The sequence below is a fragment of the Equus caballus genome, chromosome 6, assembly GCF_041296265.1.
Source record: "Equus caballus isolate H_3958 breed thoroughbred chromosome 6, TB-T2T, whole genome shotgun sequence".
Classification (NCBI taxonomy): Eukaryota; Metazoa; Chordata; class Mammalia; order Perissodactyla; family Equidae; genus Equus; species Equus caballus.
This window is the reverse complement of record NC_091689.1, coordinates 58,228,669-58,251,782: the sequence shown is the minus strand read 5'-3', so window position 1 is coordinate 58,251,782 and position 23,114 is coordinate 58,228,669. Positions and strand designations below refer to the sequence as shown.

Sequence of the window (23,114 nt, the reverse complement as noted above, 5' to 3'; positions counted from 1 at the left end):
TATTTTCTCCAGTTTTTTGGGCTACTATTGGAAATCATCTAAGTCTTTTTACATAATAATGATTATTTCCTTTGAATTATTTATAGAAGCAGAACTGCTGAAACACAGACATTTTGTTTTTGACACATTTCTATAGATGACACATTTTTTATAGAATTCTCTTCAGCAATTGCTATATCAATGTATATTCCTGGCTGCTGTTTGGATGTTGTCCTCTTTTCCCCTGAATTTCATCATAAGTATTTTAACAATTTGATAGATAAAAAGGGCATCTCATTGTTATTATTAAATGTTTATTATTATTATTAACTTAAATAATTTCTTGTACATTGCATTGCTGTTCACATTCTTAGTCTGCTTTTTTCTTGATCATTATTTTTAAAAAACAAAATTTGAGTGCATTTTATATATTCTAAGGCGTTTAACATTTGCCACATGGCACTTATTTCTCCTCAGTGTTTATCCTTTAAATACAAGTTGATCATTGACTTTCTTTGCACCATTTCCATTTTCTTGCCATTAATCTGTTTCTCTGATCTATAAGCAGTTGGTATATAATAATACTAATACTGCCCTCACAATAGGGCATTGTATTAAGTGAACTCATGTTTGTTTTCTCAGTAATTAACCAAATTCTTTGCACGTATGTGATTCTCAGTGCGTTGAATTAGACTGTTGCAATCCCTGCAAACACCCACAAAACCACATAGATTTTCCATCCTGTGTTGCAGCATGAAGAATCATTTGCTATTTCTTGTATCTCCCTCAAGAGCTTTTGCAGTATTATTTTGTAGTTAAGAGCCCAGGCTATGCAGGCAGTGAAACCTAGGGTTTGAATTCAGGCTTCGCTCTAGTTATGTGACCTTGAACAAAGACTCAGACTTTCTGTCTGTAAAACAGAGGTTATTACAGTATCTGTCACACTGATACATTATAAGACTTAGATGTCTACCCAATTTGAGGTCACCAAAGAATTAGCACTTGATAAATGGCTATTATTATTATCATTGCAATCAAAGGTAGTCAGATACTCCAGATGAAGTGTAGTACTATAACTGTTAGAGTCCAAATTATTATTTATTGTATTGTTAACTTATTACATGTTACCTGTGTTCCCTCTACAGAACAATTTTATGAATAGATTTTCAGTATTTAAGGACACTTTTTTAGACAAGTTACATAGAAGTAAAATTTTAAAAATTCAATGATTTAGATGTTAGGAAGAACAGTGGTGAATATTCTTTTTATTAAAGTAAATCACATCAATATAGGTAGGCTGTTAATCTTAAATAGTAAGCAAATTCCTGATATGTACATATCCTTCAATTTCCATTAGGGAATAAATGACTATAATTAATCTATACTAATACGTGGCAACCTTCCTATCTTAATAAAACCCAGATAAATGAATTTTTAATAGAAATAAATGACCATGAAAACATTTTAGAAATCTAAGTTCATGTTAACAAGAAAAAAAAGTAAAATGATATACACAACATTTCTAGCAGTCAACAACTGAGCTATCTAATTATGCATGACTTACGCATTTGAAACAGTAATTAAGTCAAGGTCCATTATAAATTCCCTCCGCATTATACTTTTCCAAATTTCTATCTGTTCAAAGCTTGCTTTTGGGATGATATTTCCTACTGATAATACTAAATAAATACATTTGATAATATTTCTTGTTCTTCACTTCTAATGTTTGACATCAGCCAAAGTTCAGGTGTATATTTGGTGACTTGCACATTCAGAAGATGAATTTTAATGAATATTCTGTATAGGATTACATTGCTCAAGTATTTCTCCCTGCTCTTTGGATATACTGTCAAAACCATATGCTGGGAGACGGTAGCAGTCTAGTCACTGAGTGTGTTAATAGGTTCAAATAGACAAGGAAAAAGGGGAATATCTGGGAGCTTAGGGCAGCAAAACATCTGTGATTTCATATAAATACTTATTATTTGTTGTACTTAGAAAGACACAAAGGGAAATAATCAGTCTTAACAGTCACTCACAGTTAACATTGCACAATAAAAGAATGGATTTGCTGATAAGATCATTAAATTCACCAAAGTACACACAAGATGTTTTCAAGCACATTCAAGGTGGAATATTAATGACAGTGACAATGAGTGTCTCCACAGAAGTGCATGTTTACTTCCATGAGACCGTTGTCAATGTTGAGGTACTTGTAGAAATGCAAAGGGGAAATCTAAATTGCAATCCACTTTATTGCACGTTTTAGTCTTTAATACTTTACTATTTAGAATGACCATGCAATATCAGCAGAGAAATAGTTCCTTTCCTGAAGTTGTATTATATTTTCAAGGTTGGCTTTTAAGGACTTTCAGGACAATAGTCATTGTGGCACACTAAGAGAAGGTGAGTTTTCTATCGAATAAGTATTTACAGTTGACATACATGACAACAGACTTTTCTAGTTGTTTTAAAAGCTACCTGAATAGAGAAATGAAGAAGGTGTTTTAAAACCTACTCTTTTATGAAAATGTTACAATGCTTGTACTCAAACCCTCTGGGATTTTCAAACAGCAGTATTTAATCAACATGATAATATTATTCCATACAAAAAATTACTTATTACAAAAGAATTCATTTTTTAAATTGTGATTAGCCCTAATACACTTTATTATGGGTAAAGTGACTTGGTTTGCCCAGGATTTTCTTGGTTTCAAAACTGAAAGTCCCATGTCCTGAGAAGCCCCTCAGTCCTGGGCAAACTGAGATGGTTGGCCAACATAGTCACAGGTCACTTAAGTACATGTGCCATAAATATACAAGATACAACATAAAACCAAGAATAAGACTGTCAACATGACTTATAAAATTTCAAATTCACTTTAAACGGGGCAAAATTGATTTAATTATTCTGATTAGAGAGTATTGTGTTGGTGTACAATCTGTTTAAAATAAAAAAAGAAGTACTGCTTAACATAGGTTATAACAGTGACCAAAATTTACCTTAATAAAATACTTACTTCTGTAAAAATTCTTCATAGCCACATACACTTAGAAGATGATCTTTGGGGAATAACTGGTCATTCTTACAGAAGTGCAGAGTTTCTGCAATTAGGTCTTTGACAAGATAATTAGCTAAAAACAAAGGTGAATCATAAAAATTAGTAAGAGCTTATCATATATAAGCTGGGAAAAAGCTTCTGAGCAAAAAAAAAATGATACATTATGAACCACTGCAACTTTACCTAGCTCCATCAAGGGAAATTAGAATGAGATGCATTTCATTTATTAGTCTAATTAGATTTGCAGATATTTTTGAAAAATATTGTTTGCATTTTTTTTTTATTAGTCTGTCTTCATATTACATAACAGGGCTAGGTATTGTATTCCTCATGCTAAAACCTTTGGTATATTGTAGCTCTGTGTGAAAATATTTTATTGTGGTTACCCTTAGGGACTTGGGAGATGCCAAAGAGATTACACAGTGAGTGATAATTGGCAAGCCAGAAGTCTAACCTAAATCTGTCAGATGTCAAAGCCCATGCTCTTAATGATTCTAAGTCTCCACAGCTGATTGTTCCTCCTCTCCCATGTAGGAATCAGCCCAGGTTCTATATTGGACAGCATTCTAATAACCTTAATGAACATACACTTTCTTTCTCCACCTTCTCTGGGACTCAAAGTGTAAGCATACTATAGGATAAAGTCTTTATCTTCTCATATTCACATTCCATAATCTACCCCTTAAACTCTTACATGTATAAGCCATTTAATAGTGGCCAGAACCATGTTGACGTGTTACAATAACATTTGTCTTTGAAATAGTTTCCTAATTATAAATGATAAATAGCATTGGGTTCATTTATCATCATAAATGATAATAGTTGAAAATTATATGTATATAATTTACTATGCATTTATTATGTTAACTTAAATAATTAATATATATCTCTATGCTTTGAATGTGATCTTATGCTCTCAATCAATGAAAGCCAGTGTAACAGACTATACTGATGACTCCTAGCCAGTGAGAATTTGAACAGCACACTGCAAGCGCTCAATTGCGTTCTTCTGAGTTGTGTTTTGTTTGTAATGATGCATTTACTTTCCTGTGGCTTCTTTTACTGTTACATCTTTTTGTTTGAAGGGAAAGGTTTTTGACACAAACTGGCTAATAAAAAGTAGTAAGTGATATTGCTGGACCTGCCATGACACAAAAAAGGAAGAGTATAATGCTGGATTTAAAAATGCAGGTTTTATGGTAGATCAAGATGTCATCAAAGAAATGGTTTCAGAAATGAATGGTAAAGATCATTAAGGAATTAGAGATTGTGAAAATGCTTTGGCATGAGAGACAATATCTTAAACATATTGCTGCTTGAAAATACCAACTGAAATAGTATGAATTGAAGCTAGAAGAAAATATGGCCACAGGCAAAATCGTGACTATAAGGGCTTTGATGAAGAAGGGAGACCATTGCCAGTATATGATGGCGGGAAAATATCTCCAAAGACACCAGTTTACTTTAGTTAATTTGATTCTCCCATTTTTCATCTTTCTCCTTGAAGCCAACCGTTATGTGTCCGTGAGTTAAGCTTCTCATCCATGTTGTAAGCCGACAAGTACTACGGCTTCTTTTAAGTAGATTTTATACCTGTGCCTTCATTTTGGCAGATATATAATCTTTTTCTCAGTTTCTTGCAGTCTCTCACTACATGCAGTCCTTCTCAATCTGTTGACCATATTGCCTACGATATTGAAAAGGCTAAGGCCCATTTAAGAGTCTTTAATTATACTACTCTATACCTTATATCTAGTTTTTACACATCCTCCTCTATCCCTTTACACCTCTTTTGAGATACAGTATTACTGATTTTTACTAAATCTTACCTCTTCAACTGTGAAAATTCCTGCACTGGTTTCTAGTTCTATCGATTAAAGCCTCTCTCTTTTATATATTCAGTATCCCCTACTCTAAAGATACTTTTAAGTGTTTTGTTTCTATGTAATCTTTCAATAAAATCTCCCTGCCTACATTCCATTCCCTTAAGATAGTATCTTTTTCCTTTTTTTACCTTCCCATTATTGTCAAACTTCTTCAAGGAGAACCTCTGCAAACAGTTCTCAATTACTCTTTAATCTTTGCAAACCGACTTCTACTTCCAACACTTGGCAGGTCACAAATGGCCCTCTATTACAGTTCCAACCCTGCATCATCTAAATCTAGAAGGTAGTTGAAAGTAATGACATTTGCTCTACAGCAACTTTGGAGCTGGAAATAAGTAGATAGGAATCATCTTCATTGAAGTGATAGCTGAATATTATGGAACAGAGAATTTCTTGTTCAAAACATTTGCTCCTCTAGAGGGATTCCATTTCCCCACTTTCAGGGAAACAGAGTTCTCTTTGGATGAAAACCCCTCACCTGTCTCCTCCTCTTTACTTACCTAGATTTCATTTTTCCTTAAGTTTCTAGCAACATCTTCTATCTTTTATCAAAGTCATTCTTGATATACTTTTCAAACTTTCGTTCTTTAGGACACGTCTGTATTATTAGTAAAACACTAATATAAAGGGGTGAAGCGATTGATCGTGGTTTCAGCATAAAGATTATTTTAAAGGGATAACATTTGAAATCTTATCTGAACTTCCCTTATCTGACTAAAGCAGAGAATCCCTAAAATAATGGTAGCCACTTCCTTCTGAGGGAGTCTCCTGCAACTTCCAGCAAGGAGACAAACTGCCTATCCATTAGCAAAAAGTCCAAAAAAATAAACCCTGAACCAATATACCCCTCCATACTTTCCTATTGAAGCTCTAAATGCTCCACATCCCCACACTTTTACATTAAGTTGGTATATAAACTTTTACCTCTGGGTATTCAGCAGGCTGCTCATTACTGAGTAACCCCTGCACGCATGTAAATAAATGTTGTCTTTTGTCCTGTTAATCTGTCTATTGTTAGGTCATAACTCCCATTGCCCTCTTCAAATTTAAATAGGAAGAGGAAAAGTTGTCCTCCCAACAGTGGCATATGCTACTCCATATGTTTTCACGAATGTGTCCTTTCTCCTCTTCTACTTCCTCCTTCACGCCTTTTCCTCCTCCTTCTTCTTATAAACATTTTTAATATCTTTGAGGGCACAGACATCCTCTTTACCACTACACATCTCTAACACTAAACACAATGACCTAATCACTTTACTGAAACTCCTGATAAAAGTAAAAAATGGCCTCTGGCTTGCCAAATTCAACAAATGATGAGAGAGAGAGAGAAAGAGATAAGTTGAAAATTAAACGCTGTAAATTGGAGGAACAGAAGTGGTCTTCCTAGTTCACAATGATTCCCTCTTCTCCAGCCACTGAAGCCAACATGACCCAGACCCCGGGTCATTCTGATTGGATCAAGGTGCAGCACTATTGATCTTGGCTGTGCAATCAGAATACTGCTTTTAGAAATTTTGAATTGGGTTCAATAGCGGGACAACCTTCTGCAGGTAGCTGGCCAACAGCATTTAAGTTTGAGAGTTTGGCTTTCTACGTATTCTGGAAAAGCAAGGGAAATAAGTCAACAGAAAGCAAGAGAAAAATGAGAAGCAATTATACAAAGAGGAGCTGAGGTGAGAGGCATACAGGAATTTTGGAATAGTTTATCTTTGCTTTTAGTGCATTCTTGAATCTTTGCTGAATTCCCACTCTTAAATTCTGTGAGAAATCCCTATACTCTTTAAAAAATTTTTTTCTGCTTAAGCCAACAGGAGTTGGTTTCTGTTAGTTTCAAATGAGATGGTACTAACGAATATGCCAACATAACATTTTTATGTTTGCAGTCATCTGTACTAACTCAGAGCCTTGACTAGAGTAAGAAAGAAAAAACAAAATAATAATAGTCAATGAAAGAAAATATTTATCAGATCATTATTTGTCAAGAAACAACAGTTGATATGTAGAAACTCATTTAGTAGCAACTAAATGTTGCTTAAAGAACTAATGTTGTTTTGCAAAACAGTTGTCTATAACAGTGAAATAAAATATTAACTTTAAAGAGATTACAAAATTTAAGGAATCATCTGCTGAGCTTGATAAAATGCAGATTCCTGGGATCCATCCCTAGAGATTCTGATTCAATTGATCTGCTAATTATGTTAGGCTGCCCAGGGCTTCTACAGTTCTTACTGTGGGAATAGAGACCATGTATCAATGCCTATTCTTACCTCACAATTTATTTGCATTTCAATGAAATAGTTGTTTCTAATGGATAGGAGCAGCCATTTTCACCTATATATAGACTTTATCTAGAATTTTTTTAAAATTTAGTTTGCTTTTAATATACTTAAAACTTGTAGTTGCTATTAAGAATTTCACAACAGGAAAATAAGGTGCCCTGGGATGAGCTATGTGAAGAGAGTTCTTAAAAACAATAGCTCAACAAATGTTAATGAAAGTCTTCCAGCTGTGTTCCTTTTACTTCACTTGAAGGCAAAATATTAGCTATTAATGCTTCTTTTAATGATTTCAGTCTGTGGACTCAAGGCTACGTGGCCTATACCAGCCTTATGTAGATTTTTATACTTATTTGCAAAATTGCTTACCATATGGCATAAAATGAAGTACTTGTGTTGAGTTATCAGTAAAAATATTTACATGAAACTTCGTATTAGATAAGAGCTGATACGGAAATGCTGTAGTAGTGCTCCAGATCTTCCCCGAATTGGAATTCATGTCAGCTGCATGGTATGTTTCCCTTATTCTGAAAAATACATGTGAAAAAAATGCTTAGGCAAGATTATAAGAAACTTCATGCAGGGTCTGGCTGTAGATGATTTAAAATATGAAAACAATCAGCAGTCAATTTACGGTACAGCGTTATTAGCTAGGCCAGATGGGTGAAGATTACAATTATACCAAAAACAACTGTAAAAAACTGTTCTTTAAGCTTCCCTAGGAGCACCTCATTTGAAGCAATTAAGAATATGTTGTTATTGATAAAGCATGAAAATTCACTCTGAACAATGATTTCTTGCTTCACTGACACTGCTTTTGAAGCCTGAGAACCTCCCCTTGGTTTTCGCCCACGCCTAACTTTCTCAAGGCGAAAGTCATTCATCTTGATTCAAGGATTTTGGTAAATAAATTCTCTTCTTTGTGTCAAATTGGTAAATACCATTTTTGGCTGGCCATATTCTTTAAATTTTTGGATTTTACATAAATAGTTAAACTCAGAAGTCATTTGTACATTCTAAACAGTTACCTCTTGCTCAGATGAGTCAGAGAACTGCAAAATAGTTTATCCTTGGAGCCAGAAGCCTCAAGTTTGAATCCTGGCTCTTCCATTTAGTAGTTTTATGGTCAAAGGCAAGTTATTTGGTCTGTTTCTTTGTTTGCACAAAAGAGGATATTTATATCTACTTCAAAGGTTTACTGTGAGGACTAAAGGAGAAAAAGGATGTAAAAGACTTCTGTAGAGTGTGAAGCAGTATACCAGAGTAATGTATCATAATTATCATTATGTATTATTATAGCTGAATCGCTGTAGATCCATGTTTTATGCCCACTTATAGAATATACATAAAAGTATTAGCAGCTAGATATTTAAAACTCTTTTAATGATGAAAATGAAATCTTGCTTTTTGTTAATTATGCAAACATCTAAACTTGGTAGTGCTCTTCCTAAAAGGAAAGTTATACGTTCTATGTATAGAATGTATGTCATGCATTCTGTGTAATGTATCAATATACATTACATCCTTGACATTCATTCTAGCTATTTGTGCAGCATTAAAGTAGTACGAGGCCCATTGAAGTAGCTTAATTTCTATGCCTTAAATTCCACGGAAACCTCTTTCCTTGATGGGCCTGACAAATGGAAAAGAGCATATTCACCCAACCAGTCTGGCATGCATCAGAATCACTTTGTTTTCTGGGTCCCATACCCATAGTTTCCAATTTAGTAGATTGTGGAGGATCCCCTAGACTTTCCTTCCTAACAGTTTCCCAAGTAAGCAGTTGCTGCTGCTGCTCCAGAACTGCAGTTTGAGAACCACTACTCAGGATAAAGATATGGGGCACTCTTCCTTTTTATACCCTACAACAAAGGTCTACACTCCAGTCCCGGATTGACGAGCTTTACGTTTTAGCATTCAACATATGATAGGATACTACTCAATGCATACATGATTTAAGCTTTTACCATTTTGAGGAATTAAATTTAAAATGCAAATTCTGGGGCCAGCTGTGTCCAAGTGGTTAAGTTTGCATGTTCCGCTTTGGCAGCCTGGGGTTCACTGGTTCAGATCCTGGGCATGGACTTACATACCACTCATCAAGCCGTGCTGTGGTAGCATCCTACATAGAAGAACTAGAATGACTTACAACTAGGATATACAACTATGTACTGGGGCTTTGGAGAGGAAAAAAAAGAGGAAGACTGGCAACAGATGTTTGCTCAGGGACAATCTTCCTCACCAAAAACAGGAAAAAAAAAAAAAAAAGCAGCAAATTCATGAACCATTCTCTTCTAAACCTTTGCTAAGCATCTACTGTAGGACAAAAACTTCTTTCATGTGCTGAGGCATTTTATTGTATTTTTTACAAAAATATGATATATTTCTTGAAAGATGTGGCTTAAAAGTATGTCACGACAAGAAACCAAATTCAACAAATTAGAGAGCCTCTTTAAAAGTTGTATAAGAGTAATGCTAATAAGATATTTAGGTATGTTTATTTAAATATTAGAAAAAAAAACAGATGAAATTGAATATATAAATCCCTTCTACTATGGCTTTTCAAAAATTTTGGAGACCCTCTTATGAAACTTGGCTTTAAAATTCAGTTTAGGCTTCTTTTGAATTAAGAGACTTGGACAGTACCTAGCATGTAGTAGATCCTCTAAAATATTTGTTGTTGAGTGAAGAGTGTGTGTTCAAAATAATTATGCATATGTAAGTTCAATCATTTTATAGATGAGTATTTGTCAATAAAAAATTATTGAAAACCAAGAAAAGTGTGTGTGAATATAACGTATATCTTCCCTTCACTGCTCTAAAGTTTGCTATTGTTTGGTTGTCTGTTTTAGTTCTCACTGTTACTTTGAAAGAAACCACTGGGAAAATTTCATTTAGGAGCTTAGAAAATACCCCGTGAGCAACGGACAAATCATCACATAAAATATTTTCATGTGACTATTGCATCCACAAGAAGATTTCATCTAAGAATATTAAATTATGGGTTTTTTTTAAAAAAAAGAATTGATAGGAGGGGCTTATAGTAAGTGTTTTGCCAATGGAGATATGTCAAGTTACATCTTGTGATATTAAGAGAGGTGTTTCTCATGCGTAGAGGGTAGAAATTAGATCTTAGATTTAAAGTGTCAAGTTCCTGGCAATGATTGTCAGTTTGTTACAGTGAGTAGTTTATTCCTGAAAGAATCAATATTGATATCTTTAAAGATCCTAATTTAGGAATCCAAAGTGCCACTTTAAATTGTATTCTGTGAACTAGAGCATGAAATTAATTAAAGATTGAATATTTTCATGGATTGGAGATGCTTTGTTTTGTGTATCTGTATGTGTGCCTTTCACTCCTTCCAATATGGTGACAAGGTTTTTAGGGTAGTGACTTGGCTTTTTTGTTTGCTTGCTAGTTCGAAGTTTGAATATCTTTGATGTGTGGACTAGTTATTAGGCATTCAAATAGCTTTTAAATTAATCATTAAATAAATGACTCAAATCTTTAATCCCAAATGATCATTTAGTAGGAAACTGATATAACTGATAAATAAGCCAAGACATATTTATATGTACATTTATTATATTTAAAATAGCCATAAATGGATAAAAACAAAGAGAACTAAAATGTAAATGCATTAATCTTTCAAAACATTTGGGAACCTGAACAGTAGACGAGATGGCATCATGTAAATTTTAATTGCTAATGAGAAACTGGTCTTAAAAAAAAAGACAGCTACCTTTATAAGTTCATTTTTAAATTAGCAAAAAGGCGATCAGTGATGTTTTCTGTAATATCCCCTAGTGATCAAATTTGCTTTTCACTGGACAAACACCCATACATTTGTTTAACATTCTGGCAGCTCATTGAGGGTAAGATTGAGTTATTAAGAGGAAGGCACTCTCATCATTCTAGTAGATCCCAGGGAGGAAGGATAAAGCTATGCTAATTTGAGACAGAGCAGGGGCGGGCGGGGGGGGGGGGGGGGGGTGGTGGTGGCGTGAGTAACTGACCTCATTAAATGAGAAATTAATTCACTGCAAAGTAAACTATCAACAAACAGCAAGGGAAGGCCTGAAATTATGAAACATTCAACTTCAACCAAATTTTCAAGAGAAAGAAGTGTATTTGACTATAAACAACAAAAACAAGACTAGAAGTAATTTGTCATAAATTTATACTTTTCACTGTGCTAAAACATTACAGAACTTTAACATTTTATATGCAAAATTAATCAGCTCAGTGATTTTAAAGTAAACAAATTGATGAAGGTATGGAAAGTTCAAAACTTAATGAAACAGCACTACTCACTTTTTTACTTTGTCACAAAAGGAGGCCAGATTCCTATTACTGCCTTGAGGTACTTCAACGAGCTGAATGGAACAACCTATCAGCTTAAAATAAAAACTGATAAATTAATTTCACATGGAGAAAAGATTAATACAATTTTACAATCTTTGGATTTTTAATGAAGTAATACATATAGAAAAATGCATAAATCTTAAACATATAATTTAAGTTTTGAGGAACATATACAACTGTGATTTCAAGACCCCAATCAAAATATAGAACATTTTCATTACTTTAGAAAGTTTCCCTACATCTCCTTCTGTCAGTCTGTTCACCTATTGGGTAACTACTGTTATTTAGATTGCTATCACTGTAGATTGGGTGTACAGGCTTACCTCACTTTTACTGCACTTCTTCATTGTGCTTCACAGATAATCGCATTTTTAAAAGACCCTCCACCAGCAAAATTACTACAACTCTCTTAAGGCTCAGATGATGCTGAGCATTTTTTAGCAATCAAATATTTTTTATTTAAGCTACATACATTGTTTTTTTAGACATCATGCTATTGCACACTTAACAGATTACAGTGTAATGTAAGTAAAACTTTTATATGCAGTGGGAAACCAAAAAATTCATGTGACTCAACTTATCGTAATTTATGCTTTATTGCGGTGGTCTGAAACCAAACCCCAATATCTCTGAGGTATGCTTGCACATGTGCTGTTTTGTTTCTGGCTTCTTTCGCTTGAATGATATGTACTTTTAAATTTATCAATGTGTCACACATATAAATAGTTCATCACTTTTCATTGATGATTAGTAGTATTCTATTGCATGAATATTCCGCAATTTGTTTATCCATCTACTTGTTGAGGGACGTTTGGGTTGTTTAGATTTTGGATATTGTAAAGAAAACTATTAATTTTCATATGCAAGTATTTATACGGACATGTGTTTCATTTCTTGTGAATAAATCTGCAAATGGCTCAGTCAGAGGGTGGGTGTCTGGTTAACTTTAAAAGAAATCATTTTGTTTTAGGTATTTCAAAGCTGTTATTAGATACATACACGTTTAAATTTATTATGTTGTCCTGATTGATCCTTGATTGTTATGAAATGATTCTTTTCTTTCTCTAATAATACTCTACCTTGAACTGTACTTTTTCTGATATTAATAACCACATCAGCTTTCGTTTGCTGATTCAATGTTAAAATCTTTTATTTTTCTGACTTTCAACTTATCTGTGCCTTTGTTTCTTGTTTCCTCTTGTAAATAGTAGTTAAGTCTTTCTTTTCTATCTACTTCTTCAATTTCTCCCCTTAATTTGAAATGTTTAGTCTATTTATATTAATATATTTATGGACATTACTGGATTTAAGACTACCATATTCATACTTGTTTCTTCTGTTTTATTTTCTTCTTGTTTTTCTCTTTCCCTACCTTTTTTAGTTTGTTTGATATTTTCCCTTTTCATTTAATTCCTCTGTTGGATTTTCAGTTTTTCTTCTTTGTTTTATTTTTTTAGCAGTTGTGGTAGCTTAGGAATTGCAATATGCATCCTTAATATATCACAGTTTATTTGGAGTTAATACTCTACTACAGCATTTAAAATACAAGAATTTACAATAGCAAATAATGTTTACCCCTTCCATTCTTTATGCTGTTGTTGTCATATATTTTTATCTCTATATACAATAACTCTCACAGTAAAATACTGTCTTTTTGCTTTAAACAAAAGCTGTATTTCAGAAAATTAAGATAAAAATAGTTTTTTATATTTACCAACATATTTACCATTTGTACCACTCTTCTTTGTTTCCAGATTCTTTCTGCTGTCATTTTCCTTGCATCCAAAGTACTTACCTTGGTAGTTTTTGCGTGCATATTTGCTGATAAATTTCTCTCAACATTTGTTTATATGCTAATATCTTTATTTCAAGTTTTGAAGCATATACTAAAAGGATATAGAAGTATGGGTTCTTTTTTTTATAGAACTTTAAAAATGTCATTCTATTGTCATCTGGCTTCTATTGTTTTGGAGGAGAAATTTGCTTTAATTCAGACGATTGTTTTGCTGAATAAAATCTCTTTTCTCTCTCTGCTGCCTTTTTTGATATTTTCTTTATCTTTGGCTTTCAGATGTTTGACTATAATATGTCTACAAGTGATTGTCTTTGTATTTATTCTCTTTGAGATTTTGTTGAATTTCTTAGATCTGTAATTTGATATTTTCTACCAAATTTGAGAAATTTTCAGATCATTTCTTCAAATTAATTTCTTCTCTCCTGTAAGCATTCCAAAATTGTCCATATATTAGGCTCCTTGTCTCATAAGTTTCTGAGCCCCTCCTTATTTTTATATGATCTTTTTACTCTCTCTTCTTCAGTTTAGATAATTTCTGTTGTTTTTCTTTCAAGTTTACTATTTCCTCCTGTCATCTATCTGTTTTTAAGCATCCAATAACTTTTTCATTGCACATATTGTAGTTTTAATACCAAAATTTCCATTAGTCTTTGTTTTTTCATAGTTTGCAAATTTCCTCCTGAGATTCCTCATCTGTCTGTTCATTATGTTCATCTTTTACTTTATTTACTTGATCATCCTCTTATTAAGCACCTTAAAGTACCTATCTGTTAATTCCAACATCCAGACTATCGCAGAACTCTTTCTATTGACTGGGTTGTTTTCTCTTTTTTTCTTTTCTTTTCCTTTTTTTTTTTTTTTTGAGGAAGATTAGCCGTGAGCTGACATCTGTTCCAGTCCTCCTCTTTTTGCTGAGGAAGACTGGCCCTGAGCTAACATCCGTGCCCATCATCCTCCACTTTGCATGTGGGACACCTGCCAGAGCGTGACTTTGCCAAGCCAAACATAGGTCCGCACCTGGGATCCAAAGGGAGGAACCCCAAGCTGCCGAAGTGGAATGTGCGAACTTAACCACTGCACCCCCAGGCGGCCCATGACTGGGTTATTTTCTTGATTGTGGGTCAAAATTCCCTCCTTCTTAACACATCTATGCATTTGTGATCATATGTTGGATACTGTAGATGACACATTACAAATTGTGTTGCCTTTTTCCAAAGTGTATAATTTTTCTCTGGCAAGCAGTTAAGCTTCTTTTGGTCTTACCAGCCTTGATTTTATTTTATTTTATTAGGCCATGTCTATTTTGGTAGGTGCAGCACTTACTTTAGAGCATTACTTTTACTCTTAAGAAACAGCTTTGTGTAATCTCAATCGAAGGCCCAAAGTGCTCTGCTCAGTGTCTTCTCTAGCTGGGTCAGAACTTCTGCACTGCATCACTCCTTCCTGGGTGTGGCCAACACAATCACCTGGCCAAAAATCTGCAGGAAATCTAATGTAGAGTTCTGACTCCCACCTACACAGAGCTCCTTCTCCAGCCCTCTGCCCTGCAAGCTACAGCTTCCTCTGCAGCCTGGAGTTACAGGCCCTGCCTCCTCAGCTTGGTGATACTGCTGCTGAAATTGGGCTCCCCTAGCCTGTGGAGCAGCAACAGAGTGCCCTCAGGCAGAAACCAGGATAATCATACTACGCTTTAGTCTTTCGCTTCTTTCAAGGATGGATGTCCTGTGCTGCCTGTTGTTCAATGCCTGAAATTGTTTGCTTCATACATCCTGTTTAACGTCACAGTCGTTTTCTGTGGTAAGGGAAAGTTTAGTACTCGTTACCATTGTCATGATCAGAAGTAGATGTTCGAAGACTCATTGGCTTTTAATTCAGATCAGTTGAGGTGCTACCGCCTCTGCAAGTGCCTCAGACAGAATTAGTTGTTTCTTCTCCAGTGAAATCATCCTGCTTTTTTACTATGTTGCCGTTATTTGTTTGCAAGTGAATTTGAGCAATATACTGTTTCTGAAATCAGGTATCATGTCTTTGCATTCGTTATGCTTAGTATTTCACATATATTTTAAGAATATGATAAATAGTTGTCGAATAAATGAAGAATCATTTTGCTTCACCTGTAAATTACAGCTGCAATAATGTTTCTTCTTTTTAACTATTACTTCTGATTTCACTTGTGTCTAGACTCAGTACAAGGACAGAAATGTTCAAATATTATCCAAGAAACTCTATGATTACTATAGTGATTGAAATACTACTAATGAAACTTTAGGATGAATTGCACAATGATTACTTAATTTCCTACTGTTGGAATGATCCCAACAGAAGATGCCTGCCAACAGTATAATTTAGGATCCTTGAGTAAAGGGACATTTTTCCTACCAATAATGGTATAAAGTTTTAATTCATGATGGAGTGACTCAATATAAATGTAATGAGATACATGTGTGTTTCTATGTGTACATAATGACACAATAAGAATAGAAAATGCTATCATCTCAACCTACAACTATGATATTTTTATCTAATAAAATGTGAATACTATAACTGTTTTATTTAGTTTGCATGAAAATGGAGCTTTAAAAATGATGTTATGAGGATTTTATTTCCCTTCAGAAAAAATCATTAATTCAGGAACACAGAATTTGTGAATAATAAATGATTTTTTCAAAAGTAATATCAATACATTTCTCTATATAAAATTAGTTACCCTCACTAGCAAGTTAATCCAGCACATTATTGAACGATTCTTTCAGATTCATATTTTTAGGTAGACATATATGACACATACCTCTATGTTCTCTGACCATGTACTTTCCCACATGCTTGGAAGAAAAGAACCTTTAAAAAGCATCAGAGAAGGGTCCACAACGTTCATATTTCTACTGCTTTTAGTCTCTTCTTTTGGCGTGGAGTCAGTTGGGATGGATGGATATATAGGAGGAATGCTACTTTCAAAACCTACATGGTAGTTATGATTTTCATTTTCCAGTTCTCTCTGTGAATTGATTTTATCCAAACTAGTGGATGATGGAACTAAAATATTGAATCCATAATCACCAGCACCATGGTATTCTGCTATGGGGTTTCCCCAAGGGCTTTCGTTATTCATGTTTTGAGGATTTGGTAGCACAGAATGCCTAAAACCAATTGCTGGCGTTTTCGTAACTTGGTGACAGGAGAGTTCTGAGCTTTTAGAAGTAAATTCATTCAAGGATATTTGATATGTTTGATCTGATGAATGCCTGTTGGAGTCCCAGTTTGGCATATTGGGCACAAAAGGGGTATCTTCTTCAAATTCACTCTGATGGAGTGGAATGTTATTACTGATCTCATGTACTAGCTGATCAAAACCCAGACTGACTTGGCCAGGAAAAAGGGGTCGAGTTACAGAGCGAAATTCTTGGTGCTCATGCTGCTCTTCCTGTGATTCGCTGGGATTTAGATCTGTTTTCCAACAATATGCCATTCTTTAGTTTACGTAATTGAGAGGGTTGACTCTGCTCCAAAGATCTCCTTGATGATCTTATAAAAGAGCGTAGGAATTTTCCTAGAAAAAGCATAAAAGGAAACAAAAAATATTTGATTAATTGGCAATAAAAGAGCTTGCAAGAAAAAAATATGATGAATAAATATTAACAATTGTTTTGAATTTTCTCCCTAGCAAATGAAATACTTCATGAGTAATAGAAAACTCTATCAGGGTTCACAACATTAAGTCTGTGGGGCGGTATTGAGTTCAGATAGATTCATGAAATTCCTGACAGAAAAGTTAGTCCACCTCAATTATGACAGGAGTTTCATGAATCAATCCAAAGTCAATATTCCCCTTTGGACTCCTCTTCCTACTGAAGACTCACTTGCCTATTATCTCCCTGTGTCCAATCATCTGTGAGCATGCTAAACTCTCTTTCTTATTAAACAGTCTCTTATTGATCAGCAATTACTCTGTCCCTAGGGATCGTCTTAACTTTTTTCTCCCCTCAATAACCAATCATCTCATAGGTTGGCTAGACCCTCTCTTCTCCTCCCCCAAACTCTTTAAACAATTGCAAACTTCTTTTATCACTTCTCCGAAATGGCTTTCATTAACTTCTTCAATGAGCTTCATGTCAGTAAATTTAACTGACATTTATCAGTCCCTGTTTTTATATATCTCTGCAACATTTGGTTTCATTCATCATACGTCTTATTTTACAGTTTCTTGCATTCCTACATTGGCTCTCTCTGACTGTACTCGCTGAGTTCTTTGTTTTCTCTTTCGCAAAGACTCTTTTGCCTATTACCCATTGTCCACCTCACCCTTGTCAAAGCTTCTTTTCTTCTCAATTGTTCTCTCCTTGTAAGTTATTTCATACTTCCTATGGCTTAAGTTACAATCTATATGTCAATGACTCCAACCTAGACAATTCTTATTATTACCTACTCAATATCTCCACTTGGAATTTTTTTTAACCTCCAAGAGAAAGCCAAAAACTTAAATCATAATTCATCCGAGAACCTGCTGCTATGCCAGTGTTCTCTGTGATAGAAAAAGACCCAACCATCCACTCAGTTGCTCAGACCAAAACCCAGGGTTCTGTCTTTGAATCTTCCCTCATCTTTATTCTTCTGTATCTATTAAGCCACTGGTTCCTATAGAAAATCTTTCTTTCTTCTATCTACCACTGCCACAATCCTAGTCTATAGCTTTCGTCTTCTCACCTGGAATGTTGCATTGTCTCTGGAACTGCTTCTACATTTTCTGCAATCCATTTTTGTGTCCTATAATCCATTTTTTACATTCTAATGATATATTTAAGAGACTAACCAAGTATCTTTCCTAGACATAGCTTTTCAGTGGTTTCCTATTGCCTCAGGATAACAGTTATAGATGTAACATACGTAAGATTTCTCTTTCCCATTAGATCTTTAGTCCATGTTAGTCTTTTCTCACTTACAACTCAGTACCTAGTACTTTACTTCACTCAGAGTAGTTGCTCATTTGTATTTGTTGAACAAATGGTTTAATAAATTTTTAAAAATTATAATTGAGTTCTAAGAAAATGAAATTGAAAAATATTTGTGTCACTTTTATGGATTCATTAATTCCCTTAACAATTATATATGTCTGTTAAATACAAAAAAAAATGTTTAAAGGATAATTATGATACTGATTAACTATCGAATACGATTCTCTATCAATATGTTTTGCAATGGCAATTGATTTTTATTATATTGGCACTAAAGACTTACTTAAAGTTTATAATCACCTAAGGAATAAATGAATTAGATTTGTTATTCTTCACTCAAGAAACTGAACTGATAAATTTGGGAAAGATTTTCAAGAGATATTAGTAAAAAGTGTATAGAATGAAGTGTTACCCAGAAAATTAATCTATGAAATGTTATTCCAAACTATTCTAATTTATGGGTCACATAGATACATTATCTAGCCAGAATCCCTTTTTTAGGAATTACCATTTTTTCATCTGCACATTGGTAGTGAAAGCTACGTTTCATTAACGTAAATTATATTCCTTCATCTGTCTCTGTCATGGAACTCAGAATTTGTCACCAGGAATGACTTTAACTCTGACAGCCAATTAATATCCTGTTCCAGTCTTCCTTAGCCTAACCTGGTCTGTCTTAGCTTAAATATGGTAAACATGGCTATATAAAAGTGATTTTCACAATTTTTGGTGGTTTCAAAAGAACTGATTTGAGTTTTTAAAAATGATTTTTAATTTTGTAGAGCCATTAAAGAGGTCTTTAAATAAGGCATCAGTGATCTGATGTTGAAATTAAAGATTCTTTTAGGCTGTCCCACCTTGTTGTTGTTAATAATGATGATAATGATACCTAACATTTTTTGAGCACCTGCCATGTGCTATGCTCTATATACATGTACATGTTTACATGTGTTAACATATTTTTTCCTCATCTCAACCTGTTGCATTACTATTACCATTTAACAAATGAGGAAACTGAGGCACTGAAAGGTGAAGCAACTTAGGCAGATCTCAGAGTTTGTGTTCACAAATTTGTTTTAAATAGAGATTAAAGAGAGGTGCATTGGTCTCGTGCTATGCTAATATGCTTGAATTTAAGCATTGCAACATAGCGTTAACTCAAATCAAACTATCTCTACTGAAAAGAGTTGAAAACATTTAAATTTTTATTAATAACAACATTTTTTAAAGCATTTCTCACAGCACTAAAACTTGAAATGGTTTAGAGGCCTGCCTGAAAATCTCATTATCATGAGATAAAGGAGAATGAGAAATACTTATTCATATTGAAAATGTAATAAAAACAAAACCTTTTCCAGATCCATTTTTTCAATATTAAATTTGGTGATTTTAAGGAATATCTAATAATTTTGAATCTCCTGTTTAGCATCACAATCTAGAAGCTAGACTATTTCTTAGTTTATAAGCAAACAGAAATGTTGTTTAGTGCCAGCTGGTAACCATCTACACTCTGTATTGTGAAGTAATGCATAAAATAATTAAAAGTAATATACCTTGACTTTGAGACAGAGCTGTACATACAGATTAGCAGCAATTATGACATAATTGAGAGGGCATGGTTATTGGGTCCTGATTTAAACATCAGTGCAGGACTATAGGAAATATGTGTGGTAGGCAGAATAATAGCCCTCCAAATACTCCCATGTCTTAATCCCTAGAACCTGTGAATTTGTTAGGTTACATGCCAAAAGACAATTACGATTGCAGAAAGAAATAAGTTTCCTAGTCAGCTTACCTTGATATAAAGAGATTATCTGAATGAGCTCACTGTACTCACAAGGATCCTTGGAAGTGTATGAGGGGCCAGAATAGAAAGTCAGAGTGATGTGATTTGAGAAGCATTCAACCCACTTTTGCGGGCTTTGAATATGGAAGAATAGGCCATGAGGTAAAGAATTTGAGCAGCTTTTAGAGGCTGCAAAGTGCAAGGAAACAGATTTTCCCCTAGGGCTTCCAGAAAGGAATACAGCCCTTACAATACCTTGATTTTAACACAATGAAACCCACATTTTATTTTTGACCTACAGAATCGCATGATAAATTTGTGTTGTTTTGTCACTAAATTTGTGATCATTTGTTACAGTAGCAATATAAAATCAATACAATATGCAAACTGGAAGCTGCTTCCTAAATTGACTAGAAAATCAGGGACTAGAAGTATAGCAGACCACACGAAAGCATTCTTCTCTTCTTTGTTGGTAAGTTCAGCCAAATTCAGACAGGGGTATTTAACATGTACTAGTAATGACAACTTAGTGTACACTACAATTGTTTATAACTTTCTATCCAGTTCAACTTTCAAGAGATCAGTTTTTATTGAGGGTTATTTCTTCTGGCTTCAAAGAGAAAGTACAGGCAAAATTTCGGCAACTATCAGAGAAAAGGCAGCTGCTGCCATCTGCTACAATTTTCTGAATCTAGAAGGATGCAGATATCATCCAAATAGCCCCAGTGTTCAGAATGGGAACAAAAATGTTTATTTTACAAAAGAACAAAGAGTAAAAAGAACCTTTTGAAAATATCTGTTCTTGATCCAAAAACTTCCTGGCTACATTACTGAATATCTGCCAAGGAGAGATGAGAAAAGGGTGAAAGGAATAAATGATGAGGTTGAAGAAAAATGACCTTTATTTCAGATAATGAATTGTAGGCATTGCAAATTTACCAGTTTTTAAAATATATATAAATGTCATGGAAGACAAAGATTGTGCCAACATAAGACATGTCAGAAGTCTAATCAAGACTAAGCCATCTGTATTTTCAGTAAGGTGGAGGGAAAGTCTATATAGCTACGGCAGCTAACCTGGTCCCTGAGAAGACTCTGAGCTGGAAGGATAATCTGAAATTCTCATCTCTCTCCATTTGCTAAGCCAAGCGTACATATCATGCAGACACACACACACACACACACACAGATGCTTGCATTTTATCTAGACATAAACCTGACCTTTCTCAGCTCAACGTATATATGCCTATATATATTACACACACACACACACACATACAGGATACATATACACATACAAGTATACCTTGGAGATACTGCAGGTTCAGTTCCAGACCACTGCTATAAAGCAGGTATCACAATAAAGCAAGTCACATGAATTTTTTGGTTTCCCTGTGCATATGAAAGTTATGTTTACACTACACTATAGTCTATTAAGTGTGCAGTAGCATTATGTCTAGAAAAACAATGTATGTACCTTAATAAAAGTATTTTATTGCTAAAAAATGCTAACCATCATCTGAGCCTTCAGTGAGTTGTAATCTTTTTACTGGTGGAGGGTCTTGCCTCAGTGTTGACGGCTGCTGTCTGATCAGGGTGGTGGTTGCTGAAGGTTAGGGTGGCTGCGGCAATTTCTTGAATAAGACAACAATGAAGTTTGCTGCATCAACTGGGTCTTCCTATCACAAACAATTTCTGTGTAGCATACAATGCTGTTTGATAGAACACATTAACCACAGTAGAACTTCTTTCAAAATTGGAGTCAATCCTCTCAAATCCTGTCACTGCTTTTGCAACTAAGTTTATGTAATAAATCCTTTGTTGTCATTTCAACAGTTTTCACAGCATGTTCACTAGGTGTAAATTTCTGTCTCAAGAAACCACTTTCTTTGCTCATCCATAAGAAGCAGCTCCTCATCTGTTAAAGTTTTATCAAGAGATTGCGGCAGTTCAGTCACATCTTCAGGCTCCACTTCTAATTCTAGTTCCCTTGCTATTTCTACCCCATCCACAGCTACTTCTCCACTGAAGTCTTGAACCCCTCAGAGTCATCCATGAGAGCTGGAATCAACTTCTTCCAAACTCCTGTTAATGTTGATATTTTCCTCTTCCCTTGAATAACAACATCTAGAATGGTAAACGGTGTCTTATTGGCATCTAGAATGGTAAATCCTTTCCAGAAGGTTTTCAATTGACTTTGCTCAGATCCAACAGTGGAATTACTATCTATGGCAGCTATAGCCTTACAATATGTATGTCTTAAATAATAAGACTTGAAAGTCGAAATTACTCTTTGATCCATGGGCTGCAGAATGGATATTGTGTTAGCAGGCATGAAAACAGCATTAATCTTACAGTACGTCTCCATCAGAGCTCTTGAGTGACCAGGCACATAGTCAATGAGCAGTATTATTTTGAAAAGAATCTTTTTTTCTGAGCAGTAGTTCTCAACAGTGGGCTTAAAATACTCAGTAAACCATGTTTTAAACAGATGTGCTGTCATCCAGACCTTATTATTCCATTTATAGAGCACAGGCAGAGTAGATTTAACATAATTCTTAATGACCTTAGGGGTTTTGGAATGGTAAATGAGCATTCGCTTCAACGTGAAGTCACCAGCTGCATAAGCCCCTAACAAGAGAGTCAGCCCGTCCTTTGACACTTTGAAGCCAGACATTGATTTCTCTCTAGCTGTGAAAGTTCTAGATAGCATCTTTTTCCATTATAAGGCTACTTTGTCTACACTGAAAGTCTGTTGTTGAGTGTAACCACCTTCTTAATTATCTTAGCATGATCTTCTGGATAACTTGCAGTTTTGGCATCATCACTTGCTGCTTCACTTGGTACTTTTATGTTATGAAAGTGGTTTCTTTCCTTAAATCTCAGGAACCAACCTCTGCTAGCCTCTAAATTCTCTTCTGCAGCTTCCTCACCTCTCTCAGCCCTCATAGAATTGATGAGAGTTAGGGCCTTGCTCTGGATTAGGTTTTGGCTTAAGGGAATGTTGTGGCTGGC

General features: G+C 34.6%; 1 protein-coding gene across 26 annotated transcripts in view; it reads right to left on the bottom strand.

Annotated features, from left to right (window-relative positions):
• Window positions 1-23,114, bottom strand: part of PIK3C2G (phosphatidylinositol-4-phosphate 3-kinase catalytic subunit type 2 gamma) — a 510,459-nt gene that overhangs the window by 306,189 nt on the left and 181,156 nt on the right. For all 26 annotated transcript variants that reach the window (XR_011439709.1, XM_070270025.1, XM_070270013.1 and 23 more), the window contains 4 exons: window positions 16,153-16,911; window positions 11,519-11,601; window positions 7,573-7,730; window positions 3,000-3,114 (listed from right to left, as the gene is read on the bottom strand). Coding sequence is in view for 25 of the 26 variants with exons in the window: in XM_070270025.1 (XP_070126126.1) it covers window positions 3,000-3,114; window positions 7,573-7,730; window positions 11,519-11,601; window positions 16,153-16,830 (1,034 nt within the window). In the remaining variant the exon portion in view is untranslated. The remainder of the gene's footprint in view (window positions 1-2,999; window positions 3,115-7,572; window positions 7,731-11,518; window positions 11,602-16,152; window positions 16,912-23,114) is intronic.